We start from the raw sequence: 13,884 nt of genomic DNA, 5'->3' as shown, positions 1-13,884 counted from the left end.
TCTTTTCTGAAGCATACAAAGTTGGCTGGGAACACTTCACTGTCAGCTACGCTCTCATCAAGCCACGACTCTGTTCCTATTACGACTAACGGTTTAACAGTTTCTAAAAGGCTACTTAGTTCATCAACCTTATTCTTAATACTGCGGCAATTGATTACAAAAAAAGATATTTTGCCGGACGGATCGCTGAATGGTCACTTGCTTCGTACGACTTTTTCAGTACTCGCATCATAAACATATTTGGTTTTGTTTTAGTAGAGGGTGTCGTTTTTTATTATAGCCTGTGTGTCATCAGTTTTGTGTTCCTGTGCGAATTTCCAAAGCTGTCGCCTTATCGTTCGCCTTTGAGGCGAGAAATCTTCTGATAGGCTGATATCAGTTCCTTTTAATTTCTTTGCACTAATCAAAACTCTTGTTTTTCTTTGTAAGATGCAAAGTTAGCCATCACAGGCCGATTTTTTCCCGGGATGAATTTGCTGATTCTATGCGCTCGTTCGATGAACTGCGGTGTGATTTTGAGCATGCTTGTGCATATGTTTTTGACGTCCTTTTCCGACTCTGACCACGGTTTCTTGCTATCGCTGTCTGCTATGCCGTAGAAAATAAGATTACATCGCCTACTGCGATTATCTAGGTTGTCTACTTTTGACATCAGAGACTGCATACTGCATTCTTGACGGTGGCACAGCTTTTTACATTCATCTGCTGCTGCTTCTACTTTCGGAAATCCAGCAACTGTAGATTCCAAGGACGACATGCGCTTCGTCAAGTCTTCTAGAGCAGCTTTTTGTGCTGTTTGATTTCTTTCAATGCTATTAAGTTGTACCTTAATTTCACTTTGTCCGTCCAAAATTTTCTGCAGTGTTGCCGCATCAGGCCCCGGATTCATTTTAATATCTCCACACAACAAGAGCAAAAGTAAATAAAAACTCCATCGCTTCAGCAACTGGAACCGCCGTTTTGTGCGACAATGTACAATAGAGTGCGACCTTAGACAGTAATACAACACTTGGGGTGGAACCGGCAAAAGGAAAAGAACGAACTTCTCGTGGTCTGCATGAACAGCAAAAATTGCGTGACCGGCTGATTCATCGATGTGCCGGTTCCACGCCCAGTTTGTCGTCTGTCGCTTGCTCCCTTATGTACGGTGTAGTCGCAGCAGGCCGCCTCCGGATCATCCCATTGTTTGCAGACTGGTATTGGGCACTGACTAAAATCAGAGGCTGCGCACGTCTCCATGTATCCTCGGTCATTGGTAGATTCAACGCTGAAACTTGAAGAATTCTGGTTCCCTTGACTGTAGATAAGTGGGTGCTCCGACGTTGCAACGCAGATAGCCTGTAGTGGAGGTCTCCGGAAATTTCGACCACCTGGGGTTCTTTAACGTGTACCCAAATCTGAGCACACGGGCCTACAGCATTTCAGCCTCCATCGGAAATGCAGCTGCCTTAGCCGGGATTCAATCCAGTGACCTGCGGATTAGCAGCCGAGTACCTTAGCCACTAGACCATCGTGGCGGGGCCCGTGTGCCATTTCATCCTTCGCAACCTGCTGAATGGTAATGAAAAGATATGTTTATTAGAAATGTTGACTGCTGTATATTCGTTTTAGATATATCCTTGCATTCTTCCACCAAGCACTTTTTCTTTCAACTTTTTTTTTTTCAGCTGCACAAATAACTGCATACATGCAGCCCACCGTTCTGGCTGCGCTTTTCACAGAAACCTTTGTGACTTTCGCGGAATCACATGGCTTCATGAGCCAGCTCACTAGCAACGTGACAGCTTTCACAAAAAAGGGAAACCGATAAAAAAAAACAACAAACCAAAAAAATAACGACACGGGTGAAAGGGGAGAAAATGGGAAGTTTATGTAAAAAAAAAAACATATATACTTGGCGGGCTCGAGTGAGAGCACTTTTTTTTGGTTCAAACCTGCATTCAGGCAATCGATGTCAAACACGGACTTTACAGAATGAACCGCAGTGAAGTGGGGGACAGTGCTGACACAGCGTCGGGGACGGTGACCAGCCCCGTCCCCCCTTGCACCCCGCGACACCATTACTCGGCATGGCACAGCGCCTTTGATTGAGTGTAGAGGGGGTGTAAAAGAGAAAAAGTGGCAGAAGGAACAGAAAAAAAAGTTGCGGGCGGGACGGGACGTCCATAGAGTTACATACAAATATTATTGTATGAAACTCCATGCCTCCATCGATCTGCTTGCTTCATATAGAAGCGGAAAATTTCCTTAAATGTTGACAAATTTCTATTTTTGCCTAAATACAGCAGAAATTTTCTAGATCTTGGAAAATTTCTCTAAAGTTGGCAGCACTGACTTGCCGCTTCGCGTACGCTCCGCTGCCGCACGCAGCAGACAGCTTGGGAGGCCCGGTGAATTGGAAGGCGCGATTTAGTCACGTGTGCTCACCGCACCAATAGGCTCACGTGACGAGGATTTTTTTTTTTACGTCGCAGAAACTACTCTCATGGCTCAATTACCAATCTAGGACGCGTGAAAATTGGCGAGATCATGCAGCAATAGTGGGAGAATCCAAATATAGCATTTTCAAAAAATTGTATGTTTTTGAGATTTTCGGTCTCAAAGACCCGCTTCTCCCCTTAACACTCTCATGGGTCTCTTTTGTTTTGTTGGGGCTGGGAAGGGCAGCGCAGGAGCAAAAAAACCAGACCACTGATACCCCAGAAGAGAGGGGTGCTAGGTCTAATCACGTAGGACCAACTTCTCCCCTATCGGTGAACACCTCAAAGAGCCTCTCACTATGTTTGGGCATTTCAAGCTGATAAGCGTAATGTTGCCCTGGGCACTCCGGATCATTCCTGTTAAGATTTGCAAAATTGCATGTCGCTGAAAAATGCTCAATTTCTAATGAATGCCACTTTCCCTTCTTGCTGGCGTGCGCCCCAAAATCTAGGGAATGACATACAACAAGGAATGGTTCTGCTTTTACGTTGCTTCTTTACGTCAACATTGGTGCTCTATCGCTAACAGTGCAATTTTCATGAGAACTTGGTTAAATGCTTGCTATATTTAGAAAAACAGACAAAAAATGTCTTGTCTCCTGGTTATATCCTGCATTTTAAACGGTACCTCATCAAGGGCGTTGCACGTGACATTATACTACTTGGCATGTGCAATTTGTGTGTTCTGTTGTGTATCATGAATGAAGAGTGTTTGGTTTGGGCTAGCTGCTTCCTATCATTTTGAAAGGGAAATGCAAAGACAAAGGGGAAAGAAAAACAGCGCTCTTTGTCTCTATATCTTTCTTTTCTCCCTGTCTTTGCACGTCCCTTTCAAAGTCAGTATAATGAATGAAAGCTGAAAAAATAATAATAAAACATGCAAACTCAGCTTGTAATATTTTTTAACATTTGATTTGAATAGCCTCGAGACGCTATTTAATAATCGACCCTCGTTCCGCGGCCGCTAGTGGACTAGTCGCTATAGGGGGCTCCGCTGCTGACCTGAATGCCGCGGGTTCGATTGTGGCCACAGCGGTCACATCTAGATGGAGGTGATGGAGGTGATGTCAGTGCTCGTTAAAGAACACCAGAAGGTCAAAATTGCCGTGGTAGAACGCTTTTCATTGGGCACGCAAGAACTTCTATTGTCTAACTACAACTTATTATGTCACCTAGAGAGGGACGCTGAAAAAGTAAATAGCAAACAAATTGAAAGCTACATGCACATCACATTTTTTACCCGAAAAGGCTGCAGCAGATGGGTTACATTGTCAAAGAAAGCACGCCTTCATTGACGCAACACACTTTCGTCTCATTATAAGCCATTTAATTCTGTCATGAAGCAACAAAAATGAATTAATAGAAAAATTATATCTGATACAACATTCTAAAATTTTAATTACCATTGCGCGAAGAGGACAGTTTAGGTACATTCATTTTGAAATGCGAGTTTTATCATGAAATACTTGACGTAGGAGCTTTAACCGCAGTTTAATTCGATGCGATGAGGGTATTTCTCATCCTAGTTCATTTTTCAATTGTTATAGCCGTCGTTTTTGAGTAATGGCTTAGGACAAACCTTGAAGCCCTGTTCCATATTTTTTCACGTTTGTCACTTACAGACATATGACAAGGAATGTCATGCGGAACAAGCATATTCAAGCATATGGTGAATGAATGCTAAATACACCGTTGATTGTAAACATGCCGGCGCTTGTCAGGCTTTGCAGTATAAAGTGCAATGATTTGGCGATCTTTGCCACCACTGAATCAACAAGATCATTCCATGAGTGGCCCTCCATGATTTTTCATTTGTTCTCCAGCTACCCACAGCTGCCAGAAAAACCTGCTCTCCCTTTCTCACCGCAACACCCAAGTTTTCAGGGCGGTTCTTCAGTTCCTTCAGGGCACTGGATAGCCGTCTGTAGAAGGTGGTCGCCACGTCCTTAGCCCCCTGTGCTTTTTGATAGAGTAAAGGCCCATACGTTTCATTCGCGATCCATGTATTGTAGACGCTGTCGGTTGAAGCTGCTGCGCCGTTTTGCATTTTACTTCTTATTGTTACTCATATGCGGGGATGTTGAGACTAACCCCGGTCCCGATAATACCATTCTTAAATAGATAGTCAAAGGCCAAAAAGAAATTATGAAAGAACTGTGTACTATTGAGAAACATCAAGCCGAAAACAAGTCTGCTGTTTCGAGCCTGAGTGAGCGTATGAATAGGTTAGAAACTGCACTTTCTAAACTGAAGATTTGCACGTTGTAATGGAAGTCAAACAGTCATGTGAAGAGCAACAGGCCCAAATAAGGTCGCTTGTTCACAAGGTTTATGAACTTGAAAACAGTAGTAGGAGGTGCAACATAATATTTTATGGTGTTCCAGATGACTGAGAGGTTGAAACATACGAAAAGGTTGAGAAGTACATAACTTAAATTTGTGAAACGAAACTACACTGTAATAAAGTTTTCATAGACAGCACATAGTCTTGGAAGGTACAGTCCGAACAAAAAGAGGCCAATAATTGCGAAGTTTGTATCACGCAAAGACAAGCAGTTAGTACTTTCAAATGCTAGAAAATTAAAAGGCACATCTATAAGCATATCAGAAGACTTTTCGGAGAACGTATGCAGAATGCATAAGCGCCTTTGGGATTACGCGAAGAAGAATCAAGGCCAAACTGCCAAAATGAAACTTAAGTTCACGATTCTTTATATTAATAAAGTATATCTATGATGCTGCCGTGGACCAGATCGTGCAGGCGGATTGACAGGATTCAAAAGCGAATGGGTCGATTATTTCTTTTCTAATTGTGAATTGCAGAAGTTTACACAATAAAAGTGATAAATTTTTTAACCTTGTTGAAATGACTAGTCCGACTATGCTTCTTGAATCAGAATCGTGGCTTCATGCAGATATTGCTCTTCATATTGTTATGTAAAATGAGACGGGACGTGACTATTTGGCAGTGTATTTACACAGATAAAATCGGAGCGCAGAACACAGAGTGAGCAAACCAGTCCTCTTCATCGTCTTCTGATCACAGAATGGTTAAGCCTTCATGCGATAGCTACGTAGCAATATGAAGTATTTCCAAGTGGTTATGTTTGGTATCGCAGGGATCAAAATTGCTTTGGCGGTGGAGTGTTTATTCTTGTACATGCGACAATTTGTTTCCAGATAATAGATATTGAGTACATTGGAAGTGAAATGTTATGGGTAAAGACTAGATTGAAAAATGGCCACTCAGCATCGGTATGTTCATTTTATCGTCCACCAGGGAGTAAGATTAACGTTCTTGAGGAACTTAGCAACGCAATTGAAAAAGTGGACAGCGATTACTTATTTATTGGTGGTGATTTTAATCTTCCAGACATCAATTGGTCACAGGCAGATCCCATTTGTAGTGCTTTGCAGCCAGTCAAGTAAAGAACTGCTAAGGTCATGTAGCCTCTTTTGGTTAACACAGCTTGTTCAGGAGCCCACAAAAGGAACAACTGTTTTAGATTTGCTTTTTACCAATGCGCCTGAGTCGGCGCGATCAACACTAGTGCTGCCGGACATGAGTGATCTTGATGCTGTATTATGTGATATAAATTCGCAATACGTCAAAATTCCGAACAGTGATACCCGTCAAATTTTCAGCTATGAGAAAGCACGTATCTCCGATATAGTCCTTGCTTTTAAACTCTTTTTATGACACATTTGAAACAAAGGCGGGATTTGTGAATGTTGAAGAGTTGTGGCAAACATTTAAAAGTAAAATGCTGGAACTGCATGAAAAGCATTTGCCTTCATAGTTTCTAACTGCCAGGCGCAGCAAAAGCAGACCATGGTATTCACGTGACGTTAAATGCAGGGCCAGGCAACGTTCGCGTGTTTACTCTTCTTAGAAAAAAAGTCCTTAATTAAATATGAGAGATAAACTTGGGCAAAAAACAGTTCATATGAAAGCAGCTTTGAAAACAGCTAAAAATAAATTCTTGCAAATTCACCAGCGCATAAGGAAGCACTCTAAGGAACTGTGGAAATTCTTTAAGTAAAACAGCAAAGACATCTTATCGATTCCAGCTCTTGATGACAACGACACCACTATTCATAATGATGTAGATAAAGCTGAGTGCTTTATCTCATTTTTTAGTTCTGTGTATACCCCTCGGGTAAACATCACTGACACTTTCGCACAGTCCTCTGAGGTGGTGGCGGAAAAAGTGAGCGATATTGTGATTGGCCAGCATGAAATAGAGGCTTCTATTAAATTCATTAATGCCGCTAAAGTCACAGGGCCTGATGATTTGTCACCTGCATTGCTTTCTTTGTGCCCGCACGAAGTATTTAAATATCTTTGCGTCATTTACATCAAGTCTTTTGAAGAGTCTTTATTACCCGATGACTGGAAACTTGCCAACGTAGTGCCTGTTCACAAGAGTGGACCGCAAAGTAGTGTTTTAGGCCAATTTCACTCACAAGTGTAGCATGTCAAATACTTGAACATGTTCTGTCTACCAATGTAATGACTCATATGAACACGTATTCTTTACTTGATCCTCAACAGCACGGCTTTCATAGTCTTTTTTTTCTGCACAACACGGTTACGTGAAATGACACATGACTTATCCTCTGCTTTAGATAAGGGTTTCTCTGTTGACTGTTTGTTCCTAGATTTAAAAAAAGCATTTGATGTCGCACTCCACTTTTTATTGATTGGAAAACTTAGAGTGTATGAAGTGAACGATATGGTTGTGAACTGGGTAAGCAAGTACAGTCTAAACCCGCAATAACGAAATCACCGGGGAAACCAAAAAATTCTGTTTTCACGAGAATTTCGTTGCCGCGAGTATGAGACATAAAAACAGCGATACGGCCAGCAGAACGAAAATTTATTGCCAGAAGTCGGTCAACTCACTTTGCCGACCCTTGCCATGCAACAACTTCAAAGCTGTCCCTTCGCACTGGAAAAAGTGGTGCATTGCTACGTCGTCATGTGCGCCGAAGAAGGAGCAAAGAGTGTCCAGCGCATCCAAAACAACCCATGGGTTTTTTTGGATGCGCTAGCCCGTCGTTCCTGCCCGCAGTTTCGCTGTCAGCAGAGTTAGGACTAAAGCCGGCTCCGATCACGCGCCGCGCTCATAGACCGCGCGGCCTTTTCGTAGTCATCTGATTGTGCATCCGGTGCGGCCGCTCGTAGTAATCTGATCCTGCCGCCGCTTACAGCTTCGTTGCTTGCGACGAAGAACGTCGTCACGAGTGCGCTAGCACGTCGTTCCTGCCCGCAGCCTCGCTGTCGGCGGAGTGAGGGCTAAAGACGACTCCGATGATGCGCCGCGCTCGTAGTAACCTGATCGCGCATCCTCCTACTGCTCCTAACTAAAGCGGAATTATATCTTAAGCGATCATCCAGCCGTGAACACGTCATGAAGCAGCATTTTTCAAGAGCCATGTCTTCGCAACGCACAAGCAGCAGACGAAGATCTCCCGGAGCGAGCACCGGGCCAATGGCGAGGCTAGCTGAGGCAACATGGCGGCCACAGCCAATCAAGGGCCTCGAAACGACCTTTAAACATTTGCTTTTTGTGCGCATGTTTTTAAAGGGAGGAGCCAGCTGAGGCGGGAAAGTTAAACAAGGAGAAATGCTCTATTTGATGAGCCCAAGAAGCCGGCTTCGGCCCCGCCATCGCGAAGCCATAATTTTTTGAAAATCGCTGTTTTCTCGCAATTTCCAGAAAAAGTTTCGCTACCTAGGTAGGTGAAATGAATTTTCTGAAGCACTTCTGTGCGGTTTTCAGTGTAGATATTTTGGAATCAGATAGAAAAGGGGTTCCGAAAACTGAAAACTTCGTTTTCAAAAAAAATTTTTTTGCCATATTTCGCGATCCCAAATCCGCGCCCCCCTCTCCCTTAAGTAAACAAAAATGGCGGTACCCACGCTAGCGCAGCAAAAGCAGCCGTTTACAAATTTTGAGTGCGCATAACACGCATACTAGCACATTTTCGACAGTTGACCTTTGGTGGGAGGGTAAAATAAGGCCCGCACCGTGGTAGAAAATTCAGTAATGCGGGATCGCTGTCCAAAAACATTTCGTTGCCGCGAGATACGTTATACATGGGCTTCTATGAATGTTCGCAAGGGATCCGGAAATATTTCGTTGCCACGGGGATTTCGTACTTGCGTGGTTTCGTTATTGCGGGTTTCGACTGTACCTAAATTTAAGGAGGCAAAAGGTTGTTATCAATAGTAAGTCATCCCGGGAAGTTGATGTGTCCTCTGGAGTGCCTCAAGGATCATTCTTGGGTCTGCAACTATTGTTCCTTATCTACATAAATAACATTTGTTCCGGTATTCCATCACATTTAAAATTTTTTGTAGACGACTGTGTTTTGTACAGGCTTATATATAGCTCCCATGATTGCACTACTCATAAAAACGATCTTGACACAGTTTATGAATGGCGTGGGAAGTGGCATATGTTCATTAATGCTAAAAAAACTATGCATATGTTTTTTTCTAGGAAAAAGGCACAACATGACTCATTTTACACTGTAAATTCAACCAGGCTGCTAACAGTTTGTGAACACAAGCATCTCGGTGTATATTTTACACCAGGCCTTTCCTGGAGCCATCACACCAATCTTGTCACAAGTAATGCAGGACGTGTGTTAGGTTTCCTGCGCAGAAACGCAAGTAAGATACCACTTGAGGCCAAGAATCAACTATATATGACTAAGATTTGATCTGTCTTAGATTACGCTTGTGCTGTGTGGGATTGGTGGAAGGCATGTGATGTGTCCAATTTAGAAAGAATTCAAAACATGGCTGTTTGGTTTGTCTGCTCTGATTTCACCAGAAATTTCAGTGTTTCAAAAGCAAAAAAAAAAAAAGCTTGGTTGGGAACTTCTAGACAAGTGAAGGGATTATTTGAGGTTGAAACTTTTAAAATGTTATTTTTTTTCCCAGGGTGATAGCGCAGTGAAATAGGTTGCCTTTTGAAGTAGCAGAGGTTACTTCACATGAAGTGTTTTCAAGATTACTTCAAGGTCTAGAGTAGTGTACTGTATTTACTCGCGTAATCCTCGCACTCGCATAATTCTCGCAGCCCGCGTATCAGGCAACAAAAATACGATTTTTTTTCTGTGAGTAATTATCGCACCCCCGAAAATTGCCACAATAATGTCCTCTGCTTGTTCCAACCGTTGATGATGATAGCGCACGCCATCTGGTGCCATCTCTTAAGCATCAAGCGTACTATTATTGCACGAAGATCCAATCCAATCCAAGCCGAAGCGGTAGTTGCAGCGTATTTTGTATGTTGTATCGGTAATCTTGTCACGTTATGAGGCAATACTGAAGCTACAAGGCTGCTTTCAAATTGGAAGTGATTGATCATGCACTAAATAACGGCAACAGGGCCGCCGGTAGACCCTTTGAAGTCGACGAGGCTTGTGTTCGCTACTGGTGACGGCAGCTGAAAGCCACCACACCAAGACGCGTTGGGCCGGCCGTGTGCCTAAGACTGGGATTGATGCTAAACTTCATTTCTTCAGAAGGAAACTGCGGACGATTCTGTTAAATAACCATCAGCCCAATACTGACATCCTACGTTTACCTTTTGAGGGCTCCTGTTGAGTGACGAACGCTTCCCCTACGCTTACAAGCTTTGCGTTAGGTATTCTAATTCTCGACTATTTGCTTGCACTTTTTGTGTCTCAATAAATCTTTTTTGAACCTCTGCTTTTATTGTTGAGGTAAATTTTAATTAGTACTTTTCAAACCTTGCTGTTAGTTGCTGGTGTGAGAGTCCCAATTTGCAGCCACTTCATTTTCTTTTTTCTCTTGCACGGTTTCATGGAAAGTTTTCCCCGCGTAATTCTCGCGCCCCCCAACTTTGCATCAGTTTTCCGCCGAAAAAAAAAAAAAAAACTCCGAGGATTATGCCAGTAAATATGGTATTCGCAAATGGGGACGAAACCGTATTGTGAAGCTGCTTTGTATTGTCTTCCTTCTCCCACCTGCCACTACGTGTAGTTGACAATGAATTGTGTTGTAGAAGTGTGAGTATCTGTATTCAGTGTTAAAATTTTGTATTCTTTCTCCCCCACTGTAATGCCCTTGGGCGCTGTGGGTACTATGATAAATAAATATATACTGGGTTCCAGAAGTTCCGTGCAGCACAGTGGAAGCTACAGGTCTTCTCAATCAATCAGGAGGGCGAGCACATCTTAGTGTATCCTTTCGTGCCCTGTCGTCTGCTAGCGACGTGCGCCGCAGAGAAAGTGGCAAGAGCGTCTCTGGACACTGTGCAACTGCGCAGTGAGACGGGCTGTAATTGTGAAAACGGTTAAATTTTTTCCTCGGCACCGTAAAAGCATACGTCTTCGAGATACTTGCATGTACATAATAAAGCTTTGTACTACTACTACTACTACTTGCACGTAGACAAATGAGGGACAGGGTTCAGTGGCTCATGTTTCGGTGGAAAGCGTCGCACTTGCCAAATGGAATATGAAAACACCACACTTCATCAAAAGTGCTGCTTGCGTTCGATTCGAAATGATGGCTCTATTGCCGGTGCCTCACCACACTTATCGTGCCTCGCCATGCTTATTGTGCTCCGCTACCCACTTGTACAGCGTACGCTCGCTGACGTTGGTGAACGCAGCCGTTCTCCTAATGAGAGAGCTCATGCTTGCATTTCTGCCGCCCTCCTTACGCAGTGCCCTGAACACATTTAGAGCCTACTGCTTTGCTCTCCTGTTGTAAAAGGGGATCTGAGAACGATATCGCACTGGTGAACCGGGCGCCGCCATTTTGACAAAAGTGTCCAAATCTGCCCGCTGTGGACGCTCGGGCTGTGCAGACTACTCGTGAAAGTTCAGGCAGTGTCGTATCATTTCTTCGTACTTTATAAGTAAAAACATAACACACACAAGCCACAACAGCATTATTTCTTTCATCATTTGCATGTTATAACACATGAAAGCAAGAACTTTTTCTTCAGTATCGTGGAGCCACAAAAATCGCTTTCTACAGAAAAATGCGACAAAATTGTCATACAAATCACAGCTGCTAACGCACAAAGCCTTCAAATAAAAATCAAAAATCCTCCGTCGATACCGCTTGCTAAAGTCACAAGGACAAACAGCAGGCTACGTAAAGGGGCACTACATCTCGCTTCGCAACAACCTGCATTCTAAGGTCATGTAGCCTTGGCTCTGCTGCACGTAACTTCTGGAACAGAGTATAGACGTCACTTTTATTTTCTCACCCTGTGTTTAATTCTATCTCCTCCTTCCCCTGCAGACGTTGAGACATTCTTACAGTTAGGACTGCAGAAATAGCGTTTTTTGCACTGCTCATGCTCTTCCTCCAATCGCTCGCAGCATGTCAGCTTTATCTTCGTTGAATCTTATAGTGTTCGGAAATATCAATGTTGCCTTTTTACCTGAATAACGGTTTCACACCACGCTCGAAAACAAAATTTGGTCTTGAATAGCGCCCATATAAGCGCTAATTTGGAAAATAGGCATTTATGGGCATTTGGGCATGAACATCCAAAATAGGCATTTATAGGCACTATAAAACACCATAAAAACCCTTCTTAACTTCTAATTCATGCTCATATATCAAAATGGTATGATAGGAACGCAAGGAACAAAATAGGCATTTGCCTATAATGCGGTTTCTAGTTATCAGCTACGCTGTTCGATTTTAAAAGCTGCCATGTTGTATTTTTGTTTAATTGATCGAGTTTGGCTTGCAGTGGCTAGTTGTGTGGCTTCCGAGATTGGAAAGGCGCACAATGTTTTAGTTTCAGAGGCTATGCTTGACCTTTCTTGGCTAGCAAAACTTTAGAACTTTTTTTTTTTTCAATGAGTCTTATCATCATCAATAATATGCTGGTAGGTTGTCTTTATTTTCTGGGCGTTTGTTTTTCTGGTAGTCATTGCGCACGTGGTCGTGTTATTGGTGTGCCAAATGTGTTTGACTCATCATGCGCGTCACATGCTCACTGCTGTTCGCTGTTGCTCAACAGCACTCTGTGGTCACAGTGCTCGGCTTCTCCTAGAACATGCAGGTTCGACTGCAGCCGCGTCGGTAGCATTGTGGTAGTGGTGAAATGCTGAAGGCTCACGCAATGTACGATGTCGGCACAGGTAAAAGAAGCCTAGTCCATGTTGTTAAATCCCACCATACAGGCGAGAAGTTGCATGCATTTTTTTGTGACTGGCATCAAGTTTTGTTTTGCTTGGTTTTATAGAGCCACCAAGTTTGCCGCCCGCAAAGGTCGGCGGCCGCGATTGCCAATACAATTGCCAGCGACGTTATTGTAGCCCAAATAGGATCAAATTCGCTTGTCCCGAAGTACAGCATGGAGCGTGGCATTATTGGGGATTTTTCTGGGATTTTCTAATCCAAATAAACTTCATTTTCATGGCTTGAGCATTTTTTCGGACTATTTCGCAGTCCATGTCTGGTCCAAAAAATCGGTCGGCGACTGCACTTCATGGCATATCGACCCAGACTACGACGGGTTACATGTGTGTGAACAGTGTTGGGAACGTGTAGATTTGAACCATATGTTGTGTGGTTGTGCATCGAGTGACACTTAACCAAGAACAGGGAACAGTGGGCCAAAGTCATCGCTGCAGTGGTCTAGTAGCTAAGGTACTCGACTGCGGACCCGCAGGTCGTGGGATCGAATCCAAGCTGCGGCGGCTGCATTTTCGATGGAGGCGAAAATGGCGTATGCCTGTGTGGTCAGTTATGGGTGCACGTTAAAGATCCCCAGATGGTTGAAATTTACGGAGCCGTCCACTACGGCGTCTTCCATAATCATATGGTAGTTTTAAGAGGTTAAACCCCACACATCATCATCATCAGTGGGCCAAAGCGCTAAGAAGTGCTTCACTAGCAGACCAACTTTGGGCTGTCCAGGCTGACCGGGAGGCAGCGAAGAGCTTTGGGCTCTCTGTCCGACACATGGGAGATGCCCTTTACATCTGACGTCTAGCCGAGTGTCCTTCGTGACCCCTTTTGGGGCAACAAAGGTTCACCACCACCACCAATGTACTTGATGCAATTTTTGAAGTGATGGTGAAGCAACATTTGCACTTGCTTTTGTTGAGAGCAGCACCTACGAATATGCTTGCATCAGCGCGAATAGTATAATAACAGCCAGTGCAAGAATGTTTCTTTCTTAAGGCGAAGTGCACGGAGCTTGATTATGCCTCCTACTCTTGAAGCGTTGTGCAAGTTCTTCTATACCTTCTTAAAAGCAAACGTGTGTCTGTGTGCAGGTTATGCATGACTGCAGGAACGACAGTGCTGCCCTGTTCTTCCAGTTTGGTATCAAGTTACAAAATGTTTTTGACACTCAGGTAGGAGAGGCCTTTCGTCAAAGTTTGT

General features: G+C 43.6%; 1 protein-coding gene across 4 annotated transcripts in view; it reads left to right on the top strand.

Moving 5' to 3' along the window:
* Positions 1-13,884, top strand: part of egl (Egl_like_exo domain-containing protein) — a 393,689-nt gene that overhangs the window by 175,988 nt on the left and 203,817 nt on the right. For 3 of the 4 annotated variants that reach the window (XM_075882611.1, XM_075882612.1, XM_075882613.1), the window contains exon 6: positions 13,776-13,856. The exons of the other annotated variant lie outside the window; for it this stretch is intronic. In XM_075882611.1, the coding sequence (XP_075738726.1) occupies positions 13,776-13,856 (81 nt within the window). The remainder of the gene's footprint in view (positions 1-13,775; positions 13,857-13,884) is intronic. 4 annotated transcript variants of the gene reach the window in all.

The sequence above is a fragment of the Rhipicephalus microplus genome, unplaced genomic scaffold (assembly GCF_043290135.1).
Source record: "Rhipicephalus microplus isolate Deutch F79 unplaced genomic scaffold, USDA_Rmic scaffold_13, whole genome shotgun sequence".
In the NCBI taxonomy this organism is placed as follows: Eukaryota; Metazoa; Arthropoda; class Arachnida; order Ixodida; family Ixodidae; genus Rhipicephalus; species Rhipicephalus microplus.
The sequence above is the reverse complement of the archived record's forward strand: the minus strand, read 5'-3'. Positions and strand labels throughout refer to the sequence as shown.